At 38.4% G+C, this 25,743-nt stretch overlaps 1 protein-coding gene across 1 annotated transcript in view; it reads left to right on the top strand.

Moving 5' to 3' along the window:
• The window catches only part of CPA6 (carboxypeptidase A6), a 354,688-nt gene that overhangs the window by 317,385 nt on the left and 11,560 nt on the right, over positions 1 to 25,743 (top strand). The window contains 1 exon segment of the mRNA XM_043977877.1: positions 344 to 357. Within this exon segment, the coding sequence (XP_043833812.1) occupies positions 344 to 357 (14 nt within the window).

The following is a 25,743-nucleotide window of genomic DNA, read 5'->3' as shown; positions in this document are numbered from 1 at the left end:
TCTCCATTCTTGGATTCCCTGATCCTGCTGTATATGTGTGCTATTTCACCCATGGCAAAATGGAAACTCCCAAAGAAGAGGGGCTTTTCATTTTTGGTCTTTGCATCCCCAATGCATAGCACAGCTTACCAGAGTAAGCATTTAACAAATGTTAATTGATTTTACCTGAATTTAAGTCTATGAAAAGCATCTGATTGGAAGTGCCTTGAAGTAACATGAATGATGATAGTATGAAATGTTTTAGTAAACAATGAATAGTTGATAAACTGAAAAATAGTCAGTATGTAGTACTGTACAGTCTTTAAGTGTAACATCCCATGTAGATGGTATGTGGGGGGAGGAGGTTCAAATGGATTGGTAGGAGCATCCACACCAATTACATCATGCATCCATCAAAGTGATTTGAGCTTAATTTTAGGTATGCACAGAATGGCAGCTATTTCAAGTTATACTTTTGGCCTCTTGCTTGATATTTAATTATAGATGGGTTTTGTTAGATTCAGTTTTCCATCAACCAAACAAATTTGAACACTAATTTATTTTGGAATGAAATTATTTGTAAGTAAAATCCAGATGCCTTTTAGCTAAATTGGAGGTATTTCATGTCTGTCTCCTATAATATAGACTTCACAGTCTGGTTTATTTTATTGTCTTTCCACATTTTGAAAGTCTGCTCTGTATATTTTAGTATGTTTTGCTTTAGAAGAGGAGAAAGAGTTAGACTTGTGATTTCATCATGGTAAAGAATTCACAAGCAGAGAAACTCTGCCCACCTGTGTGCAATGCCAATTTCTCCATAGGGTCTAAAAGAGATGTCTGAGGCACAAAAAGGTTACCTGATTTACTCATTGTCACACATCTTGTTTGTATTAGAGGGAGAACTTGAAATCTGGTCTTCCTGACTGATGATTGGTCCTCTATCCACCACATCAGGCTGCCTTTGTATTTTTAATGAGGTAATTAACATAAAAGAAATAAATGAAATTTTGTAAAATATAATTAAAGAAAAATATTTGTTTAAAATATTAAGTTCATTAGCTATTTACTAGTTTTTCAAAGAAGTATGCTATGTTGGGGTCCTCACAACAACCCTCTGAGATGGAGCAGAAACTGAGAAAAAATAGTCGATGTATCAGAAGTATGCTATGTTGGAGCAGTATTGTTTGCAAGATTTGATGATTACTCCCTCCTTTCATTACTATTTGTTGCTGTTATTGTTGTTTTGTTATTATTTAGTTGAAGCAACTCTCTCTGGCTGTAGCCTGACATCATGGTCTCTTTCACTGCCTCTGATTTTCCAGAATTTGATGTTTTTGAAATGATTTCAAAATTCACTTCTTTGTGAACCTGTTCAAACTCTTCAATATCCTTTACATTGTAGTCCCATGTCCCCCATTTGCCAATCATGCCTAGCCAAGTCCCAATCTCGGATTACCTCCACAAACCACTGTCTTCATTCTGATTCATGGACTACTGAAGAGAACTGGAAAAAGTCTGAACTAGTGTCTGGATCCACTAAAAATGTATGTTACATAATCAAAACTGGGTCCTCACTGTGGCAAGGTAATCATTTGTAATCAATTCACTCTCCTATTCACCACCAGCAGACAGTCCAAACTTTTTTCATTCACCCTCAAGGTGAATTCAAGACCTCTCAAGGGTCTCCCACCATACCTTCTCATCTGAGAGCCTTGTTTCATACTTCACTGAAAAAATGGGGCTATTTGCCAAGATCTCTCTTTTCTCCCTTCTATTTCATCACACTTCACTCAGATGTCTTCCACCTCTATCTCTTCACTCATCTCACGTGAAGGGGTGGTCCTACTCTGAGCCAGGGCAAACTCCATTGTATGCACAATAATCTCATTCTATCCCATGTTCTCTAGGACATTGACTCCTCTGTCATCCCCAATCTCACTGAACTTCAATCTTTCCTTAGCAACTGCCTACTTCGCTAATGCCTACAAACACACTCCTGTCTCTCCCATCCTTTTAAAAAAAAAACTCATTTTAGCTATTGATTCCCACTTGCCTCCATCCTATATCTCTTTTCCCTTTTGTAACTAAACTCCCTGAAAAGACTGTCTAAAACTGAACTTATTATCTTTTCCCAAAAACCTGCTTTCTTTCTAATTTTTCTATTATTGTCAAAGTTACCACCATCTCCCCAGACACACTAGGCATGCAAACTAGGTATTATCCTTGACTCCTCACTCTCCTTCACCCTTCATATCCAATGGGTTGCCGAGTGCTGTCATTTCCACCTTTGTAACATCTCTCAAATATGTTACCTTCTCTCCTCTGACACTGCCAACACCCTGATGCATCACCACGTGCCTAGACTATTGCAATAACCTACTGGTTAGTCTTCCTGCCTAAAATCTCTCCCAACTGCTAACTATCTTCCACTCAGTTGTAAAATTGATCTTCCTCTAGTGCAGTTCTGACCCTGCCATGTCCCTATTCAGTAAATCCCAGCAGCTCCCTATTATCTCCATGATTAAATACAAAATCCCATTTGGATTTTAAGGCCCTCCATAACCTAGCCTCTACCTTTCTAGTCCTGTTATACTTTACTCCCTTCCAGATATTCTACTGTCCACTGGATGTTGACCTCCTTCCTCTTCCTCACACAAGATATTTCTATATTCCAACTGAACATTCTCATTTGTTGTCCCCATGCCTAGAACTCTCTTCTTCCTCATCTTCACCTCCTGGCTTTCTTCAAGTCTCAGTTAAAGTCCTACCTACTAAAAGAAACCTTTCCCATTCCTCCTTAATCTCAGTGCCTTCCCTCTGTCAATTTCCAATTTATTCTCTATGTATCTTGTTTGTGCATAGTTGTTTGTATGTTTTCTTCCCCATTATACTGTGAGCTCCATGAAAGCAAAAAGTGATTTCAGCAGAGAAGTGCTTTGGTGGAAGTTTTCATTCCTTCTCCTCATCTTTTCAGGAATAAGGATTTCCCAGGGTCTCCTGGCCAAGCCAAACCTACATCATCCCCCCAAATCTTTGTACTAACTTGGTACTAACACTAGGAATTAATAAGTATGGTTCCTAGGAATTACCCGGGAAAAAGACATAAGGCTAAAGGGATATATGCTTCCCTCTGACCCTTTAACACAAGACACAGTCATAAATCTTCCCTTTTTTCTTTGGCCAAAAAAATATCTGCTTCCTTTCCTAACCAGCTGCTACTGTTTGTTGCAACACCTTATGGCTCCAGAGCAGTCCTTGTTCATTGTCTTTTAGAAAGAAAAGTGAGGTTTCAGCAAAGCTTCCTCCACCCCCAAACTTCTACAAATGTGGACTGTGAGACCAGGATGAGCCTGGTCCATGTTAACAAAGTTAAAGGATGAGTCTCCATTTAACATGTCTTCCTATAAAAAATAAAACAGCTTCATTAACACCTCATTTGAGATTCGGTTCTGATTTTGATAAAGTTTTCTTTATGAATGATTACCCTTGTCCTGACTGGCCCACATCGACAGTGATTGATTCAGTCCTGGCTAATCCTTTACCTGAGCCAAAGTCTTAGCTGCTGGGGGGGGGGGGGCGGAAGAATGCAGATAACAAAGCTGTGAGGACCAAAGCTAAGATGTCTAAGGAGAAGCTGATCAGATTCATAAAGATTCCCTGGAGCAAAGTCTGATCTGCCCTAAAACTCCTCCCTCTTCACAATCATTCCAAGGATCTCTGTGGGCCCAAGAGAGAAGAGTCAGACAATGGGGACCACAGAGAAGTGGAAGTTTGTGGCACAGAGAATGCAACAGCATTGAAGTAATGAAGAAGACCATAGACAAGCAAAGGAATTCTAATACCAAGCCTCCTAGAAAGGAAAGAAGTCTCTAGATAATGACGTCTTCCTGAAATTATGTCTCTTGAAGGCAGCATTAGGATTTCAGAATCAAAAAGAACTAGATAGAGTCAAGGAATAGCAACCAAAGAAACCATCATATGGAAAAGCAACACTATTGTTTTTATTATTACTATTGGATATATGTGGTTTTTAAAAGGTTTATTGATGTGTTTTTACATTACAAATATTTTGAGATTGCTTCTTTCTGTAGGCTTTTAACAAAGTTGTCTCTGCTTTGTTATAAAGGACCCATATAGCTCAGGAAATCTTGTTTAAAACATATCTGCAAAGTCTGCCTTTATTAAAGCTTCTGCTGCTTTATTTTAATAGTTCATTATCTGGTCCTTTGTATTGTTCCCTATGTAGCCCCAAATCTATGACTGCTCAAAATTCAAAATCATTTTTTTAAAAATCCTCCAATGTTCAAATACTAAATCTATACTACTTCTGTGTAATCCTGACCACAGTTTTAAGTCTGTCTTCTAGTCTGCCTGTTCTAATCAGTGCCTCCAACATGTAGCCTTCAAGACTTCTGCTGAATCGCCACATGAAACATCCCTGCTCCTTTAAATTTCTTGCTCGAATTTCTTGAAAACTTTCCAAATAAATCACTTTGGTGGTGTTACCAGAAAAAAAGCGGGGGGACAGAAGTAAAACAAGTCAGTAGAGTAATCTCATCTTAAAGTCCATGTAACATTCCACATCTGTAGCACATCCCCACATGTCTATTTTTTAATGAACAGAAATCTATTTCCTTTTCCTACCACACCACTTTTGAGGGGGGAAAAATAAAAATAATTTTTTTGTAAAAATAAAATATGCAGGAGCAGCTAGATGGCACAGTGGATAAAGCACCAGCCCTGGATTCAGGAGTACCTGAGTTCAAATTTGGCCTCAGACACTTGACACTTACTAGCTGTGTGACTATGGACAAGTCACTTAACACTCATTGCCCTACAAATAAAATAAAATAAAATATGCATAGATATACATTTTAAACAGGTTTTAAGAAAAAAGAGATTAGGGTAACAACTCTCTAATGTTGCTAAATGCTTCTTCTTATTAGAGTACTTCAATGTTGTATCCTCAGTAATATTGTATAGTATACTATACCAGAATAGTGAGGCTCACCAGATGGTGAGGAGTCTAATACTGACACCAAATTCTTTCCCTTGTAGAGGAACCTAATCTTACCTAGACTTGTGGTATTACATGTCAGGAATTCTGAAAGGCTATTTTATAAATTCAATTTACCTTTTTCTTCATAACTCAGGGTTCACATTGTGAATTTCAATAATTATACTATAATATAATATAATATGCCACACCACTTCTGGAGTCAGTGAGACCCATAGGGTCAATTTGTCACTCTGATAAATGGCCACAGAATTCCTGTGTCTGTTTTTCTTAGCTTTTCTTTCTCCTCCCTTATTACTACTTCCTGATCTGCTGCCTTTAGTAGTGCTTTCTTTCTTTGCTCCTAATTTATTCCTTCTAATTGGCTGTGAGCTGGAAAAAATAAAGCATTGTCTAAAATCAATCATTTAACAAAAATCTATCAAGCATCAACTTTGTCCCAGGCACTGAGTCAGGTGTTAGGAATACAATACAAATGAGACACTTCCTTCCCTCAAGGAGTTTTCTAGGAGGGCTCCTGAGTGAGGTCTGAAGGGTTCCCCTATGCTTATGAATTAAAATCCTTCTCTGATACTCCATAGGTAATGCTCTTATCTTCTATCTCTATGCCTTTGTACTGGTTGGTCCCATTTCTGGAATGCATTCTTTTCTCACCTCTGCCTTTTAGAATCCCTAGTTTTCTTCAAAACTCAGTTCAAGAACTACCTACCTTCTCACCAAAATTATCATGCATTTATTTTATTTTTTGTTTATATTTGTATACCATGTATTGTTTTCTTCACATAGAATGTAAGTTCCTTTAGGGCAAGTTCATTTTTCATCTTTGTATCTCCATGACTTAGCATAATGCCTGTCACTTAGTGAGTCCTTAATATCTACTCATTTATTGATTGTATGCCAAAATCTATTAGTGAAGATTAGTAAAGTCTATAAGTAATTTAGAGGCAGCTTAGGCCCAGTGGGTAGAGGGGCTGAGCCTGGAGTCAGGAAGACTCATCTTCTTGAGTTAAAATCTGGCCTCAGACACTTGTTATCTGTGTGACCCTGGGCAAGTCACCCTGTTTGCCTTAGTTTCTTCTTCTGTAAAATGAGCTGGAGAAGAAAATGCCAAACCAGTCTAGTGTCTTTGCCAAGAAAACCCCAGAGGTCACAAAGATTCATATGTAACTGAAAATGACTCAAGTATAACAAGTATTCTCCAAAGTATATCAACATTAGGGGCAGCTAAGTGGTTCCGTGGATAAAGCACCAGCCCTAGATTCAGGAGGACCTGAGCTCAAATCTGGCCTCAGACACTTGACACTTACTAGCTGTGTGACCCTGGGCAGGTCACTTAACCCTGATTGCCCCACAAAAAAAAAAAAAAAAAGAATCTTCTAGGGGGCAGCTAGGTGGTGAAGTGGATAAAGCACCAGCCCTAGATTCAGGAGGACCTGCATTCCAATGCGGCCTCAGACACTTGACACTAGCTGTATGACCCTGGGCAAGTCACTTGTCCCGCAAAACAAAATAAAAACAAAGTATATCAAAATTTACTTTTGTAATCAATAACTTCAGTGTAAAACTAGACAAAAGAAAGCTGACTATAATAGAAATTACTATAATGACTATAAATATGTATATATGAATATATAAATGACTATAATAGAAAAATATGGTTCACCATCAAGAAATGAAAGTAATCAAGGTCTTACAGATGATTCAGAAGCCCTACCCTTGTATATTGTGAATCTTTTCTTCAAGAAAAGAGATTAAATATACTGATTATTGTAGTATCACCAAATAAAATTAAATTGACTATATCTTAAGTAAATATGAGACAACTGATTACACATATGGAAATCATTTCAGAAACTATCTTTACACAGTTAAGTAATCAACTGTATAGAGCAAAGGTTAGAGGCAAACTATAATTTGCATCCAGAAGAAAGAGAGCAACTCTGCTTGGTTTGGACTCCATGGGATATCATGCCCTTGTGCCAGATATCCCCAAGTGGCCCCCTCTTTTCAGTTTCCTTTTGTGTGTTGTCTTCTCTCATTTGATTGTAAGCTCTTTGAAGGCAAGGACTGTCTTGTTACCTGTCACACAATACCAACAGGTCCTCATTTAAGCCACTGAAAATAGTAAAGGGCAAGAAAGGATTAGGACTGAAGAAATTACAAGGGGTAAAAATGCAGTCAGAACTGCAAGAAGGAAGGGGGAGCTAGAGCAGGCTTCAGCCTAGGAAAACGAGAGTTTATTGGATGGGAATTCCAGAGTCAGCTATTGTCCTCCATTGTCACTAGCATTTGAAAGAGGTGAAACCTCTCAGATGTACGTTTTGCTCTCTACTGAACTCTCTGGTTTAATAGGGAAAACCAGAGAGTTCTGCTATTGACCAATTAGCTGACACAGCTTCCAGGAGTGAATAGCTGTCTGGACTTGTCTACCTTACTCAAAGGGAATGACTCAGAAGAGTTTTGCAATGAATTTAGAGTGTAGCACTTGTCAGTGCCTTTTTTTTTTTGGTGGGGCAATGAGGCCTCCAGCTCATTTTACAGAAGAAGAAACTAAGGCAGCTAGTAAGTGCCCAGGGTCGCACAGCTAGTAAGTGTCAAATGTCTGAGGCCAGATTTGAACTCAGTTCCTCCTGAATCCTGGGCCAGTGCTTTATCCACTGCACCACCTAGGTGCCCCCGGAGCTTATGTCTTAATAGGAGAAAACAATAAATAAAAGGGAGATGAAAAGCAGTGGAGGAGGGAGAGAGATGCTCCCACTTGGGGACATGGTAACAAACTGCAAAGAATCAGAAGCAGAGTCAGGAAAGGAATAAAGGATGACTAGCCTGGGACCTCCCTCAAAATGGAGATTCTAGTTGGAGCTCACCAAAGGGAGAAGGGGATCACCAGAGTAGAGAAATATTCCTGAGTTAGAAGGTCACAGGGACAGAAAGACAAAGGTTTGTTTGTGAGTTGTGATGTATTTATTATTCTTTCACTTACATAAAAAAAAGTCAACAAGACAATGAGCTTGTCTCTGGTCACTTATCTGCATAAGCCCCAACCTGGAGTCTGGAAGTATAACTCAGTTAAAAAGCTTCTCAGTAAGGGAAGCTACCTCTAAGCCAGGAAGGATTATTGAACAGATGTTAAACCTTTCCCATCTCCTACTTCTTCCTATCTCCTTTCCTCTAGAGGTAACAAACCTCAGAACAGAGACTCTAAGAGAGCCAAATAAAACATGCTCTGTGGATTGTAGGCTGAGGATCATTGCCCTTGTTTAAAAAAAGAATACGAAAAAAATCCAACTGAAAATAGTATTATAACACCCACCCCAGCAGAATGCTAGGAGTGGTGAAGACCACTCCATGAAGAGTTATCCCAGCAAAGATGCCAGCTGTTGCGAACTAGGTGGTTAAATTATTTACCCAGCCCAGCTCAGTCACAGAGTGATTTGCCCAGCTCAGTGATAGCAAAGGCCCAGTAGCCAAGCAACCTGTGCCATCCAATGCAACCACAACTGAACCTGGTAAAGAGCCAGGCCTTCTCAGGCCAGGCCAGGCGAGCAGTGCACTGACCCATTCAGCAACCTACACTATGAAAGAAATAAGCCCAGCTAAGCTACTGGTCGAATGGAGACACAATGTTTTGTGAGGAGTTAGTCTAGTTAGCATCAGGACTACTCATCTATCAAGGAGACTGACCTCTCAAACCTCATTGAACTTTGTAAGGACTCTGCAGAGAGAAAAACATCAAGACCCTGATAAAAGAAACCTTGGTTAGGGCCTCAGCCTAATCAATTTAGGCAAACTCAGAAAATAAGATAAAAGGAATCAATTCACCAAAGTAACAGGGTTGGTGCACCAGCCATGAGTCTAGTTGTATCCTGCTTTTATAGACTAGAGTAAGCATCTTCCACAGAAGGGCAGAGGTATTTTGATTGGATCAAGAAATCATGAGGGGGAGGGATTATGAGGGGGGGGAATTAGTGCTGCCTCAACTCCTCCCTAAGTATTTTGATTGGCCTACAATTCAGATGAGGAGATGGGATTAGGGTGCATATACCCCCACCATTGTAGGTAGCTCCCTGCCAGTATTCAAGGTATTGGTTTTTTTTAATGGAATCCCTCAGACTGACTCAGCACATGAGCTGGCTTTCCCATAGCCTTATTGTTCCAGCTGTGAGTTGTCCCCATAAATTTCCATAAAATGTGGCTTAGTAACATTTTATTTTATGTTCATGCCCACTCTTCACCACATGGACTCTGTGTATTTGCAGGAAAATGCTCCCCAGGTTTTAGAGGGAAATGCTTTGTAACTACTGATCTTGCAGTGCTCTTTGAGTACATTCATTTCTGACATGTAATTGAGTCTGTTGGCTGATAGTTATTGGAAAGCACACTGGTGGAGTCTTGTAAGCTTCCATGTTAGAAAGATAGCTGCCCAGGTTACCCTTAGAACCCCAAGAGTAGTAAGAATGTTCCTGCTGGCCACCCAACCTGCCAATACTGGTGCAGATGGGAGGAGTGAGCCCAGAGGTGATAGATGATAGATAGATGGATGGATGAATGGGTGGGTGGGTGATAGATGATAGATAAAAATAATGATAGATGATGATGACAGATAGATGATGATGGATAGATAGATGGATAGATAGATACAGAGGTATATATGTATATAAGTGTATGAATATATATGTTGTATATATATCTATATACACATATAAAACATATGTGTGGAATGTATTGTGCATTCGTATACATATATGATACATGCACTGATGTGCCAACATGCACGTGTATACATGTACATGTGTGTATAATGCATGTGCGTGTGTGTATACACATATACACATAGTGTTTACATAAATACACATTTTTCTCCCTGCCTCCCCACTCAATAGAATATAAGCTACTTGTGCCTGTATGGATGGGGGGGGGGTACACATGTGTGCAGGTGTGTGCTTTGTCTTTGTATCTCCAGTAATTAACACAATAACTGGCATATAGGAATAAATGTTTGTCAAATGAATTAACAAGTTTTTCTCATTTCCTTTGTTGTTATAATCATCTTTCTGTGAACCTCCCTCATTCTAGTACAGGGAACTCCAAGGCTAACCCTAGAATCCTCCAAGCTTCTAATGTTTTTTCAAAGTGGCAGAAAGATAATGGTTTCTCCTCTGTTCCAGCTATTTTACCTATTGCTGATTCAAAGGGAGAACTATCTTCCATATCCCAAGAGGTAGCCCTGAACTAATAATCACTTCTTTGTTTTTTATCCTGAATTATATGAGGGGAAAAAAGGGAATTTTTCCACTCCTTTTCTAATTTGCTTTCCATATCCATGGCATATCATTTTTTTTTAAAAGAAGAAGAACAAACCACACAGATAAAATATTCTCTGCCTAGGAAACTAAAAAACTTAGCCTGGGGGAAATTTTGTAGACTATTGATGCAGGCTTTGAAGGTGCTTTATAAAATGTCTGGATATAGAGATCAAAGCAATGGACAGTAGTTTCTACAAATTGTGTTTCTACAAAAATGGAAATGTTGTTCCTATCAACCATTGATGCAGGTAGCCATTCTCAACCTGCTCAGAGCCCTTTCTGGCTTTTAGCTCTGCCTCAAGCAGCCCTGCAGTTTTCTTTACCTGATCTGACAGTTTGCCTATCACTAGACTAGATCCTCTACAGCAACATTGAATTCCTGATTTCTCTAACCAACAACAATGTGTTTTTCTAATTGTTTTTTTCCAGCTGCATTCATTTGCATTTTTGAAGCTGAAATGTGTTTTCATTAATTTCACGCATCTCTAGCTTCTGTATATCTTTTTTGGAATTTTCATCTTCGCATCATGTTGTCTGTGACATAAGAACCATTACAAAATTAGGTTGCCTCTTCTGGACCACTAACTTTGTAAAATGTTTTTGTTAAATCTATTTTTCAGTGGAAGAGACTATTTTCATCCCAGCTCTTTTCAATGAATTTTTCATTGAACAAGCTCTCTTTTCATTGAAAAGGCTCTCTTAAATCTCTTGTTATTTAGTTGCCTATGACAATGGCATTTTTATCAACCAATTTTGTAAACGTTTGGGGGTAAAACCTTCAATATTCTGAATAAGAACAAAATATATTTGAGCAACCATTAGATGATTACACCGTATTCTAGAAATGAATGAATTTTAGTTCTATTTATAAAATGCTGGAAACTAGTCTTAGATATTCTCTGATTCCCGTGAGCAACCAGTTTTTCCTTAATAAGGTTAGCTATATATTTTTTTCAATTTTTCTCCACTTTCACTAAGTAACTGCTCTTAATTTTATCATATGGTCAGTTCACATTCTTGAAGATCCTGGATTTCACATTACCCTGGATCTATTGATCCATGAATGACAAAGTCACAGAAACTCAGAGTTGAAAGTGGACAAGAATCCAATCTACAACATGCCCAACAAATAGACATTGTGCCTCAGCTGAAAAATGTCTCATATTGGAGAACTGATTACCTTGTGGGATAGTCTAATCCTCTTCTGGACAACTCTAATTATTAATAAGTTTTTACTTACATGAAGCAATGGCATGGTAAAGCCAGAAGTTATGAGTCATTATTATCTCCAGTTAGGCTAGTGGGCTGGTTCACTTACCCAATCTGGATTCATGCTATCAAATTGAATTCCCAAATGGCAGTGATAATGTCACCCTGGGAAAGTCCCTTAACCTGATTTGCCTCAGTTTCCTCATCTGTAGAATGAGCCAGAGAAGAAAATGGCAAACCACTTCAGTAACTTTGCCAAGAAAACCCCAAAAATGGGGTCATGGAGAGTCAGACACAACTGAAATGACTCAACAGCAACAGCAATGCCACTACAGCTCACTCTCTGGATCCTAGGGACTAACACTTGTGTGAAGGAGAAATATATCTACTACTCAAGATGATAGCTACTGTGCCCTGACCACTGTGGTTCCCATTTAAACAAATGAGCCAAACTGACACCAATAAATCTCAATCATGAAACATTTCCTACACATAATACAACATAATGGTCCACCAATGAACCTGGATCACATTTTCTCACCAATGTATATGACATCAATGGAGAAAAGTGAAATCAGACAGAAACCTAACAGAATGATGCATGAGTAGGAAAACAAATGTGCCAGGGGCAATTCACAAATCTAGACTGCAAGCCTTGATGTTCTTCCCAGAGAACTGTCTTCCTGACTAATAAATAGTAGGATGAAGATACTTCTCTGCTGAATATTTTACTCAAACTGTTCGTTGGCTGTGTTCTAAAGCAGTAGTATACTCTTTTAGAGAAAGCAGTTCCCCAGTCCTGAGATCTTCAGAACTACTCAGGTCTTCCTTCTTGGCTGGGATCTGAGTGGTTTTCCCCTCTCAAGCCATAGGTAGCAGTAAAGGGCAAAGTAGAAAGCCTTTGTTGTTACATAGCAGAGTATTCTTTTTCCTCCAGTCAGCTCCCAATAGCAATGCTTTTTCTCTAGTCAGCTTCCAGCAAGCAACATTTTCCTCCAATCATTTCAGCTCCTAGCAATTCATGCAAAGTCAGCTTGCCCTAGTCAGCTCAGCAAGGGAACAATGATTGGTCTAAGATCCTTACTCAGCAATCAGTTTCCCTGATTTTCTATGAGGTAGTACTTGGCAGATCTCAACTCCTTGCAAGAAGCAGAGGCCAGTCTCCCCTCTGAGTCTTTCCCTCAGCTGTACTTGGCTGAGATCATCTCTGAAACATAGGGCCAATGACCCTCCTCAATGTCTCCCTTCTCTGCCATAGCTCAATACCCACCTCCTAAGAGGTGTGTAGAACACTACACTTACACTTCTTTCAGACCCTCAGAATCTCTCTAGTTCTGAGGTAGTTCCTTTCTTTTTATATTAATTCCTTATAGCTGACCAAATGTCAAAAAGTATTCTGATCTAATAAAGAGAATAGGATAATCAATGCAGTCCCAACCTTATAGCTGTATGGGATAGGATCTCAAAAGTGGAATTAGATATATAGCTATAGTGATCATTTGCTTGGTGATCATAATTTAAACCATAAAAGCTGATAAAGTCACAAAGAGAGAAAAAGTAGAAGAAGAAGATAAAAGGGACAAGGAGAGAAACATTGAGGTACATCTACAGTACAAGAAACTAGATAGGAACAATGATCCAGCAAATGAAACCAAGGGGAAAATAAACAAGTAGAAGATCTAAAAGGAAGCAGTATCGTAATGGGGGAAAAAAAGGAGTAAATATCTATTAGGAGATGATGGTTAAGAGTGTCAAATACTGGGGGCGGCTAGGTGGCGCAGTGGATGAAGCACCGGCCCTGGATTCAGGAGTACCTGAGTACAAATCCGGCCTCAGACACTTGACACTTACTAGCTGTGTGACCCTGGACAAGTCACTTAACCCCCATTGCCCCACAAAAACAAACAAAAAAAAGAGTGTCAAATACTGAATAAATATCCAGAAAGATAACGTTTGAGAAAAGGTCATTGGATTTGGGGGCAGGGCAGTGGCGGGGCGGGGGGCAGGGAACAGATCAGTGGTAGAACTGTGGAGAGAGTAGTTTCAATTCCTGGATGATATAAAAAGCCATATTGCAAGAGGTTATAAGAGGAAAAACGATAGGAACAAGTGTAGGCAATACCCTCTCCCCTCACCCCCAGGGATTTTGGCTGTGAAAAGTAGGAAAAATATGAGACCCTAGCTTGATAAAATGGTAGGGTCAATTGAACTTTTTTTGGTAGGGAAGAGGTAAAGAGCTAGTAAATCAAGTGATTGAAGATTAGAAAGAGTGAGAAGATAATTGTACCAGCAGTCTGTGAATGAAAGTAGAAAGGAGTGAGATCGAGGATACAAGTAAAGGAGCTGATTTGGGCACAGAAAAAGGCCACTTCTTCATCTGAGAATGGATTAAAAGAGGAGGGAATGGGAATAATATCTATGGGATTTGTTATGATGAAGCTAAAAATCACTAGCTCCTTCACCTAGTCTAATATGGTGTGGTCTCTAGGTCCCTCACATTCCTGGTTGCTCTTTTCTCAATGCACTACAAATTGACATTGCCATTCCTAAAGTATGGAACCCAAATACACAATACTCCATTAGGTATCCTACCAATACTAGAATACAGTTCCTTTGTTTTGTCTCTCCTTTCTTTTTTTGTCTTTATTTTTGTTTTTGGTTTTTTGGTAAGGCAGTTGGGATTAAGTGACTTGCCCAGGGTCACACAGCTAGTTAAGTGTCAAGTGTCAAGTGTCTGAGGCCGGATTTGAACTCAGGTCCTCCTGAATCCAGGGCCAGTGCTCTATCAACTGTGCCACCTAGCTGCCCCCCAGTCACTCAATTTCAAAGCCTTGGAATTATCTTTGACACCTCACTCTCCCTCACCCTACATACTCAATCAGTTAACAGTTATTGATTACAACTCCACAATATCTTATCACTCTTGTCTCCTTTTTAATCATATGGCTACCCACGTAGTTCAGGACCTATTGGTTCTCACCAGGATGATAACAATAGCCTTCTAACTAATCTACCTGACTCAAGTCCATTCCACCTTTCCATTCCATTCTCCACAAAGCTGTCAAAGTGATTTTTCTACAGGGCAAGTCTAATAGAGTCCCTCTTGTAAATTATGAAGATGATGATGATGAAGAAGAAGAAGAAGAAGAAGAAATAAATGCTGTACTATGAGTTTTAGGCACAAGTCTTCCAGGAATATTTTTTATTAATTTAATATTATTCTAAATTCATGCATCTCTAGTTTGGAGAGAAAATTTTCCAAAGTGACAAGGGCCTTCTTGTCTTCAGGCATCGCTACTCTATTCCATGATAATTTGAGGTAACATTTCCAAGAATTCTGAACAAGGATGAGGTCACAATGTTAAAATACAGTTTGGGACTAACATTCTATTCCATCAAATGGAGCAATAGTAACTCAATAACTACTCCCTTCTTTGACCACTCTTCTGAACTGTTCTCAAAGGGGACCTCCCTAAGATCAATACCCTGATCCTTTCAGAATGGAAGAGGGTATTGCCGTTAGGTGGACTTTAGGGGACATCCCTTTGGGAGATGAGGAATGAAATAATCTGAACTAGATATAAGGTTTGTTGTTGTTTAGGCATGTTCAGTTATTTCTGATACCATTTGGGGTTTTCTTGGCAAAGACACTGGAGTGGTCTGCAATATCCTTCTCCAGCTCATTTTACAGATGAGGAAACTGAGGCAAAGATGGTTAAGGGACTTGCCCGGGGTCACACAGCTAGTAATTGTCTGAGCCCAAATTTGAATTCAGGAAGACAAGTCTTCTTGACTCCAGGCCCAGCACTCTATCCACTGTACCACCTAAATAAAAAGTGTTTTTTGGGGGCAGCTAGATGGTGCAGAGGATAGAGCACCAGCCCTGGAGTCAGGAGGACCTGAGTTAGGATCCAGCCTCAGACACTTAACACTTACTAGCTGTGTGACCCTAGGCAAGTCCCTTAACCCCAATTGCCTCACCAAAAAAAAAAGTGTTTTTTGTTTTAAATTTTGTTACCAACAGTAACCCATTTTTCCCTAGGCCTTAGTTGTTGGGTTTTGTTGTTGTTGTTGTTGTTGTTGTTGTTGTTGTTGTGCCTCTACACACTTTTCTAGAAAAAGGCTTTAACACAGATATATGTTTATAAATGTTTAACAACCCGTTCTCTCTCTCTCTCTCTCTCTCTCTCTCTCTCTCTCTATATATATATATATATATATATATATATATATATATATATGGCACACTTTAAGTTAATCATTATTAATATTTTCTTAAATCTAGACTATCAACAAAACAATTAAGTCAAGCCTTGATCTGTGGAGTTTGTCATCCAAGTTATAAATGTCAGCACTAAAAATGTAAAAATCAGCTTTTACAAGCTAGTCCTAGATGTTTCTAGCTCACCTTTGGCTTTTGGTGGGAGAAATATTTCTTTCTTAATATTTTCAGTTCAACTAAAAAAGTAGGTTTGTAACATTCCTCTGTACTCCCCTACTCAAGAACTCCATTGTTTCCTTATTACCTCTAGGGTCAAATATAAACTTTTCCAATTGGCATTTAAAGCCTTTCACAATTTGGCCCCAACCTATCTTTTCAACATTATTGACTCTATGGTCCAGCCCTATTGGCTTTCTCATTGTCCTCACACACACTATTCTAGTTCCCATTTCTATGTCTTACATCGAATGTCCCCCTGGAATGAAATCCCTCTTCACATCCACCTCCTGGAATTCATTGTTTCCTTCAAAATTCAGTTCAAGCACCACCTTCTACACAAATTCTTTTCTGCTTCTCTCTCCAGTTACCAAACCCCTGTAAGAATGAACTATAAAAATTTTCTCCCAGTCTTTCTGGGGCATACTCTCCCCTATACCTCTTCAATCACTGGGGAAGTAGGCCCAAAACTTAATGCAATTCCTACAAAGAATTGGTGCTGTGGAGTTCACATCCAATGGCAGCATAACAGCTAGATGAATCCTCATTTCAGCTTTCATTCCAATAGGCCCAGAAGACCACTCCAAAAATTATTCCTTGCTTCTCCAGTCATAGATGCTGTGTTGGCTGCAAAATCTGGCCTAGATTCTTTGATTCCTGGATTCCTGTGGATAGCTCATTGAAACTCCCTTCACCTCGAATAAAAAAAGAATGAATGGAAAGACAAATGAAAACTTTAAATAAACATGTAAATTAACATTTTTATTATTTAAAAAAATAAAATGGGGGGGGGGGATGAAAAACAAAGGAGACACCTTTTTCAGGGATCCTATGGCCTCAGAGTGGGGAAAAGACCTTAGGGCTCTTCCCTTAATAGCTGGTCTCTCAATAGATGCCATGAGAGAAAGTCACTGAGCTCCCTCAGATGCAAATTAATGAAAGAGACAGTCAAAACTGACTCAGACGTTTTTGAAAATACCAACAGTTTTGGCTATACAACCCACTGGAAAGAGCTTCTCCTAACTATAAAGCCAATCATAACCAGGTACAGAATGACCATACATTCTCCATGATCATCACAATTATCCCAGAAACCATCTCCTCGGTGTCCTGTATGGGGAAAGGTTGCATCAGCCAAGCAAAATGATGGGATCTGCACATATGCCATATTCCCCTTGCATTTGTATATCTTATATGCATACATATAATTATATGTGTACACATTGTCTCCCCTGATTGAATTTATGTTCCCTAAGGGAACTTTTTTTGTCTTTGTATCCCTGTATCTGGTAAGAACATAGTAAGAATTTAATAAATGCTTGTAGAGTGATTCATTGATTCATTGAAGTAACATAGCCTCTCTGGGCTTCAGTTTTCTCATCTGTAAAAGGAAGGGATTAGATTAGATGGTCTCTAAATTTCCTTTCAGCTTTAAATCTATAATCCTATAAACCTTGTAGAATTCTGGGACTTGATACAATCAGCACAATGCCATCCCCAAAGAGGAGTATCTGGAAGATTTCAGTGTAATTTAAGATATCCCTATTATATTGAGGTTCTATGATAAGATATCTCTTCTGACAGCAGTGAACATCTTTGCGGAACATTTCTCCATGTTTTATGTCCTACTTTATATTTTTTTTAAATACTTCAAATCTATTTCTCAGATTGTATCTAGCAAGAAACCTTGTACATAGACATAGCAGACACCTTGTTGGACAAGATCCTACTTCAGTCTGTTCTCCCAATTCAACTACTTTTCTATAATTAACAAACAACAAATATTATAGGATCTTGAATTCTCTATGCCTTTCAGTTAATTGTGTAATTGAAGACATGGCCTGATACAGAAAAGCATCTATAGAAACCTCCTTGATCCTCTTATATTTTTATGAGGATAGTCTCAATATGTATGCAAATCATTCTACAAAGTTTTTATAGAGATGAGAAAGTAGACATTTAATAATCAGTGTCTATGGGGTGGACAATAATACTATCTATGAATTTTTCCATTTGTTTGGTAGATTCCTCTCTTTGAAATATCTTGAAAATCAATCCCTAAGTACTTGCTTCCAGGATAACTTTCTTCTGAGACCCACAAGCTACCTTAAAGTAGTTTGAAGAGATGAAATTCATACATATATTTAAGGTGGTTTATGATTTAAATGGCTTTTGTGGCCTGCTCTGGAAATATTAATCACCTTTCTATGGGAAATATTTGCTTCAACTTACAATCAACTGACAATGAGTACTTTGGGGAATTGCCTATTAAAAATAAAATAGGAGGGGCAGCTAGGTGGTACAATGGATAAAGCACTGGCCCTGGATTCAGGAGAACCTGAGTTCAAATCCGGCCTCAGACACTTGACACTTGCTAGCTGTGTGACCTTGGGCAAGTCACTTAACCCCAAATGCCTCACCAAAAAAAAATAAATAAAATAAAATAAAAAAAGGGGCAGCTAGGTGGCACAGTAGATAAAGCACTGGCCCTGCATTCAGGAGTACCTGAGTTCAAATCCAGCCTCAGACACTTTGACACTTACTAGCTGTGTGACCCTGGGCAAGTCACTTAATCCCCATTGCCCCACAAAAAAAATAATAAAAAATAAAATAGAATAAAAATTCTAATGCCAGTTACTCTGATAGGCATGGTTGCTTTGTGCTTTTTTTAATTTGTAAATTTCTTAGAAGAGGATCCATAGGAAGTTGTGAAGAAAAAAATAAATGCTTAAAAGACTATAGAATTATTTTTACCAGAACAACATAAATTAGAGAACTGCAGTCTTCAAAACAGAACTACGAGCCTTTTGATTTCACAAGACCAAAATTAACAGGCAAATTCTCCTCTCTGATCTGCACTGCAGATCTTGATTACATATTCTGTACTTGTTCTGCATGTAGGGACAGAGAAGAGAATTTGGCCCTCTGCCTCAGCCATTGTGCATTTGTTTCTTTAAACTGCAGAAAACTAACAACTTGGACTCTCATGCTACTATAGCAGAGAGATAAAGGAGATACATCCAGGTCTTTTTCCTAGACAATGAATGCTTTTTTTATGTTATTCTCTTTCCAGATATTGAGTATTTCATTTTTGCATGTTTCAAGCATATGCTGCTCTCTAAAACCCCAGAATTCTGATCACCTGCTTTTCTGAAATGCAACAAATATACTTGAGTTGAATGTGCCTGAAGCCAGATTTAGACCAGCCTCCAAAGGTTTCTTATTTGGCACCTATAAAGCAAAAGCAGTGTATTTTCTGTAGAATTTAAAAGTCCTTTGTTTGTATTTCAGAAACACTTGTCAATCAAGAACATAACTTAAACTTAGATTAGTTTTTATGCTACAGTTGGACAGGGCAGCAGATAGTATGCTGGTCTTGAGATCAGGAAGATCTGAATTCAAATTCTCTTTCAGACATTTACTACCTTTGTAATTTCACTGTTGGTGAATTGAGGGATGGTCAACCCAAGCATGTGAAGAGTTTCTCCTGCAGAAAGGGTAGATGAGAATGAGTTGTTCCAATGGCCATGAAGGTGGCTAAACCCCTTGGAGCTTGGTCAGACATCAAAGGTGCCAAGAGCATCTACTGCATCCCAGGCCATCACCAGTCATCTTGACTTTTGTCCTGCCACTGCATTTTGATGACTCAGAAAGAAAGGCAGATGGCTTTGCTCAACTCTGCCTCATTTAAATATAATTCATGAGCAAGTAAAGACATCACCCTATGATGTCACCCTCTTTGAAAACAAAGGACAAAAATCAACAGCTATGTAACCCTGGACAAGTCATTTGAGCTCTCTCTACTTCAGTTTCCTCATTTGTAAAATGGGGATAATAATAATACCTACCTCATAGAGTGGTTGTGAGGATCAAATGAGATGATATACGTAAAGGGCATTGTAAATAAAAAAATGTTATGGAAACGCTAGCTATCATTATTATTATTATTACTTAAATTAACACTAGTGCCATTTATTTCTATGTTCTGCATATCTAATCTTTCAGTGTTAGGCTATTACCTTGTTATTCATTTAATACCTGGGCTTTGGGAGGAAAAAAAAGGATGCCTTGGGTTTTGTAGTTTTGCTACTGTATTGACACTCTGTGGGTGACAAACAACACCGGCAGATTAAAACCAGGACATAATATCCTGTAGCAGTGTCTCAATGCCTAATGTGCTTATCAGACAATATCATTAAATGAGTCCAAGGCTAACTTGTTTTCCCTGCAATGGAACACAGTTTATATAACTTGTGGTGAAGAAATAAAATGCCTATTTATTTAGAATCCATTTTCAAAGGTTTAAGTAACACTCGGCCTCCTTAAGTTATTGTTGCTTTCTCTGTGACTTTCTTCTCAGTCTAACTCTCTCAGCAGCTAGATCCTGCTCATTATACCTGCTCATAGCAAGTTTCTCTCTTCTTGCTGGGTCCCTGCTCCATCACTTTCAGAAACCCCTTCTTAATACACTTTCTCCTCCCTGTAATAAATAGTAGCCCCCATCTTTTCAGGGCAAAAGCAATAGGATACGATGAGAATGGCTCTTTGATTGTATCTACCCCAGCAACACTTCAAGTTTACACAACAACCAGAAAAGAAACCAGTCTGGTCATCCCCTTTTTGTCTTTTTTAAAACTTTCCAGAGAGATTTTATTTCCCACACTCCCCATCAAATGTGCCATTTTCCTCCAGGTAAACAGTTGCTCTTAATTACCTGCATGTCCAAATGTTTAAGTTATTACATATCCTCCCAACTTTTTCATTTCTGTTGACAGTCTCACCATTCATTCCAGTAACCCAGTCTTATAACCTCAAAATTATGTTAGATTCTCTCCTCTCTCAATCCAATCAATTCCTGAGTGCAATGGATTCTATCTCTTGTTAAGGGCTAAAATTCTAGCTAAACTGTCTAAAATATCTAATGAGTGGTTGCCAATAAATTATAAGCTTTAGCAAGAGTTAGACTTTTAAGCATTTATTAAGGAGAATAAGAATTTGGTAAAGAGAGAAGAAAAGGCCTAGATTCCTATCTATTAAAGGGAGAGCACATTTCTAGTTCCCTTCTCCACTGGAGTACTCAGGAAAGAGAGCGAGACAGAGCGCCAGTCTCTTCCTTCTTCCTCCCACTAGCCAACATCACTTCCTGACGCCAAAGAAAAGACTCCTAGTCTTGCCCTCAAAGACCTTCGCCTCATGGGCGGAACTCTTCTACAGTAAGTCTCCAGCAGGTGGCGTCATTCCAATCGTTACAGTTCCCTGCTTTGTTTCCTCAAGAAACGGGACGTTTCCTTGATGAAACAGTCAAAAATAACAGAATATAATAACTTATGCTAACTAACAATATGTTAATAATAATATAGAAAAGGAAGAGAGGAAAGTTTTGTCCAGAGGGACAATTTTTTGTCCTCATAAACCGACACTTTGACATTGGTCTTGCAAAGTGAGGGCTTCTGCAGAGAGTACATGTTACAGATGGTGTATATTATAACAGAAAGAGAAAAAGAAAAAAAAAACAAAACTGTTCATTTACAGTCTCTGAAAGTCTTTTCTCAGATGTCATCTAGGTATAATCGTGGAATAGAAGTCTTTTCAGGGGTTGATGTGTGGATACTGGTAATAAGCCAGGAAATTTTCCTACAAAATTGAGCTTAACACAACTTTAAAATAGCTTTGTCAATAATCAAATCAAACAATGAAAGTTCTCAAAAACATGTCTAAGTGAATTCAGAAACTTAGTTGTTATACATGAAACATATAATAAAACAAAAATTGAAACATTCTATAAAATTAATATTACTACAGTCCCCCCTTATGGAGGGTAAATTGAGAAGACAATTGCTGTGATATTAATTTCTAAAAATAATTTTTATCTTTGTTTCATCACTTTTTGCATCACCTGCCTAATTATCCTCATGCCATTATGAGAAATTTTAAAATCTAATATAATTGGTAACAGGTGTCAAGGCCAAATTCAACAGTGTATTTATCATGACACCTGAGATAATTATGGGGGTTACCATAAAAGAACAGAGAAATGATGGGATATGAGCATTCCCACACTTGAGCTATTGCTCAAGCCATGCAGTATGCCAGGCTTAAAATAAGTGGATGGAATATATATCCATGCCACCAAACATATTGGAGGAAACTGAGTCAGACTTAATCAGATGCATGGGATTCAGATGTCCATGGCATCAGGCATATAGGAGGGGGCATAGAAGCCAGGTGAAGAATGAGATGGGTGGGATCAATACTTCCAGCCATCTGTACAATATTGTAGGGGAAAAGAGAATAAAATATTAAACCAAGAGAATCCAACCTCAACATTTGTCAAAAGCCGTTCCCTTGGCCATACCTTGACTTCATGCATGTCTCCCCTCATGTGACAGTTCAGTGTCTGCTCTTGCATGTATTCCTCTTGTGATTGGATGGCATCTTGGCCAACTGGCATCTGATAACTCAGAATAAAGGCGATTAATATCTTAAATGATAAGTTCCCATAATCCAAGTCTCATATGGATTTTAAAATTGAGGATAATAAATGATCACAAAAAATGTGAATGTACCTTGACTCAAAATATAATATATAATTATGCAACAATTTCAAATAATACCCCTTTTTTTACTTAGTATACAATTACTTTTGTGAAAAATCGTAACATATTTAAATACAAGTTAAAGCACAACACGATCTCAAAGAAAACTTTTTTTGAAAAAAGAAAACTTTCACAAATATTCCCCTCTTTTTTTTTGGAATATGCTTATCAAAAATAATACTTCTAGGGGCAGCTAGATGGTGCAATGGATAGAGCACCGGCCCTGGAGTCAGGAGTACCTGAGTTCAAATCCGGCCTCAGACACTTAACACTTACTAGCTGTGTGACCCTGGGCAAGTCACTTAACCCCCACTGCCTCACTAAAAAATAATAATAATAATAATAATAATAATACTTCTAGAATCAATTTACACTTGCCATGGCAACCAATTTGCCAGGGAAATGCTTTAAAGAGTTTGATCAAATAATCAGTTGAGAAAAAATACAAAAACAAACAACTCAGAATATGGGAGCACAATACTCCTAGAATTAACATTGTATTATGAAATCAAAACCATCTTGCAATGTTTCAAAACTAGATAGATGAAAGAATAGAAGAAAATACACATGGAACAATAAAAGACAATGAAATTCAAATTAAGGAAATCTAAATGAATATGAACTTAATATTAATAAGAGTATTATAAAATATAAACTTGATCACATGACTATAAAAAGCTTTTACAAATATTCTCCTTGTTTTAAAAACTAAGTATAAAACACAATCTCAAAAGCATGAAAATCTCTATGAAAATAAACCCATACCATTAATTTCAAAATGTATATGTAATAGCATAGAAATCCTATGTAACCTCTGAACTGACATTATTAATCTGAGTGAATTCAGAACACTTTTGATTCCTATATCTAAAATCCCCAATACTCATAGCAATACCTTGCTGCTTACTTCTACATTTCTGTAAAATATATACCCTTCCATGGCAAAGAAGTGAGTCTTGAACTATGTTGATGATTGTCATTCTTATTCAGCTTAAGTTTTTCTTCTTTAACCCCTCTATATCGTCTGTCCGTCCTTTCATAATACAAATGCTTTAGAAGGTTACTAATTAAAGACAAAAGCAGATTAGCAAAATTATGAACAAAATGAGCCTATCTGGAATTTAAAGGGCTTTCTAAGTTTGAGTCAGAAGCACAGCCAGGCCAGGGAAGGGCTGAGCCTGAAGCTGCAAATGCAGGTAGAGAAAGCTTCACATGAGCATCAGATCTCTGGACTTCCCTAAGGGGAAGCAATGGGCTTGGCCATGGGAGGGGTAGAAAGTGGGGTCTGGAGAGGAGGGGAGGGACCAGGGCAATTTGAATCAGACTTGATTTTGAATTCAGGCCTGTATTTCCCTTCCCCCACTTTGCCTCCAGGCGCTAGGGGATTAAAAGCTTCCAGAGGTTGGGTTGTTGCCTCCAGGCATGCAAAATTAGAGCAACAATTAGTGTTAGAACTTGGAAAAGTGAAATCAGAGTTTTCTCTGATAAAGCATGGCTGGGAGAGGGGGAGCACCCTTGTCTGAGCACCTTGCTGGCTCTTCTAATAAAAATTTAAAATCCACAAAAACAGGGCAGCTAGATAGTGCAGTGGATAGAGCACTGGCCTAGGATTCAGGAGTACCTGGGTTCAAATCTGGCCTCAGACACTTAACACTTACTAGCTGTGTGACCCTGGGCAAGTCACTTAACCCCAATTGCCTCACTAAAAAAAAAAATAATAATAATAATAAACAAAATTAAAAATATATATTTCCCAATTAAAATCCACAAAACACAAAGCATTAACATGATCTTATCCCCCATTTGTCGGTTAAACAGACTAAAATCAAATTAGTGTAATTAGGGAGTTAAAAGGTCCATTTGAAAGAATTAAAGGGAAAAAACAGCTAGTACGCCAGTACTTAGCAGTTTAAGGGACAGGGTAGGGGAATTCTTGCCCAACCGGAAGATCCGAAGAATGAGGTTCAGCTTTCCTCTTCGTGCTCAGCCATCTGTTAAAGGCTAAAATTCTAGCTAAACTGTCTAAAATATCTAATGAGTGGTCGCCAATAAATTATAAGCTTTAGCAAGAGTTAGACTTTAAGCATTTATTAAGGAGAATAAGAATTTGGTAAAGAGAGAAGAAAATGCCTAGATTCCTATCTATTAAAGGGAGAGCACATTTCTAGCTCCCTTCTCCACCGGAGTCCTCAGGAAAGAGAGCAAGACAGAGCACCAGTCTCTTCCTTCTTCCTCCCACTAGCCAATGTCACTTCCTGACGCCAAAGAAAAGACTCCTGGTCTTGCCCTCAAAGACCTTCACTTCATGGGCGGAGCTCTTCTACAGTAAGTCTCCAGCAGGTGGCGTCATTCCAATCGTTACACTCTAAAATATCTTTTGAACCATTTCCTCTTCTTTACTCATATTGCCATCACCCTAGTTCAACTCCAGATTTAAATAATGTGTATCCTTTTAAGACCAGTCCTATTTGGTAAGGCATTTTCAAGTTACTACTCTAAATTTGGACAAAATATCAGGATTATAATATGTAAAGAATGCTCAGTTCTAAACTTACTCTGATGGATAATGGGTATTATTTGAAAACAAAGTGTATATTTTAAAAGTGATTTGTTATGGTCACATTTTTAGGACTCATGTCCTTGGAGTTGCTTAAAGAGGCAGTCCTGTTCTGGAATAAACAAAGACTCTAAAGTCAATGGGAAACACCTTTGCTGAAAGTCATTGCCATGTTTTTCTGATAACAGATAATTTAGATAACCTATATTTTTGTTCTGTTAATCTGGGTATTTTCTATTTTTTGTAATGATTTCTCTATTTCATCTAAGTTACCTATGCCATCATAAGGTGTTTTTCTATCATCATGATAGCAAACCCTTGTGCTGCTATTTGTTCCTCACTAGTTGTACCTTCTGTGACTCTTACTCTTTCCTCTCAACCTATGGCTCTCACACCACTGTTCCTCCTTAGAAGAGACCCAGTCAGGGGCAGCTAGATGGCGCAGTGGATAGAGCACTGGCCTTGGAGTCAGGAGTACCTGAGTTCAAATCCGGCCTCAGACACTTAACACTTAGTAGCTGTGTGACCCTGGGCAAGTCACTTAACCCCAACTGCCTCACTAAAAAAAAAAAAAGAAGAGACCCAGTCCCAGGAGGGGCTAGAACTATCAAAATCAGAGAAGCAGGGAGAAGCTGCTGGGA

Source organism: Dromiciops gliroides, chromosome 1 (assembly GCF_019393635.1).
Source record: "Dromiciops gliroides isolate mDroGli1 chromosome 1, mDroGli1.pri, whole genome shotgun sequence".
Taxonomy (NCBI): domain Eukaryota; kingdom Metazoa; phylum Chordata; class Mammalia; order Microbiotheria; family Microbiotheriidae; genus Dromiciops; species Dromiciops gliroides.
The sequence above is the reverse complement of the archived record's forward strand: the minus strand, read 5'-3'. Positions and strand labels throughout refer to the sequence as shown.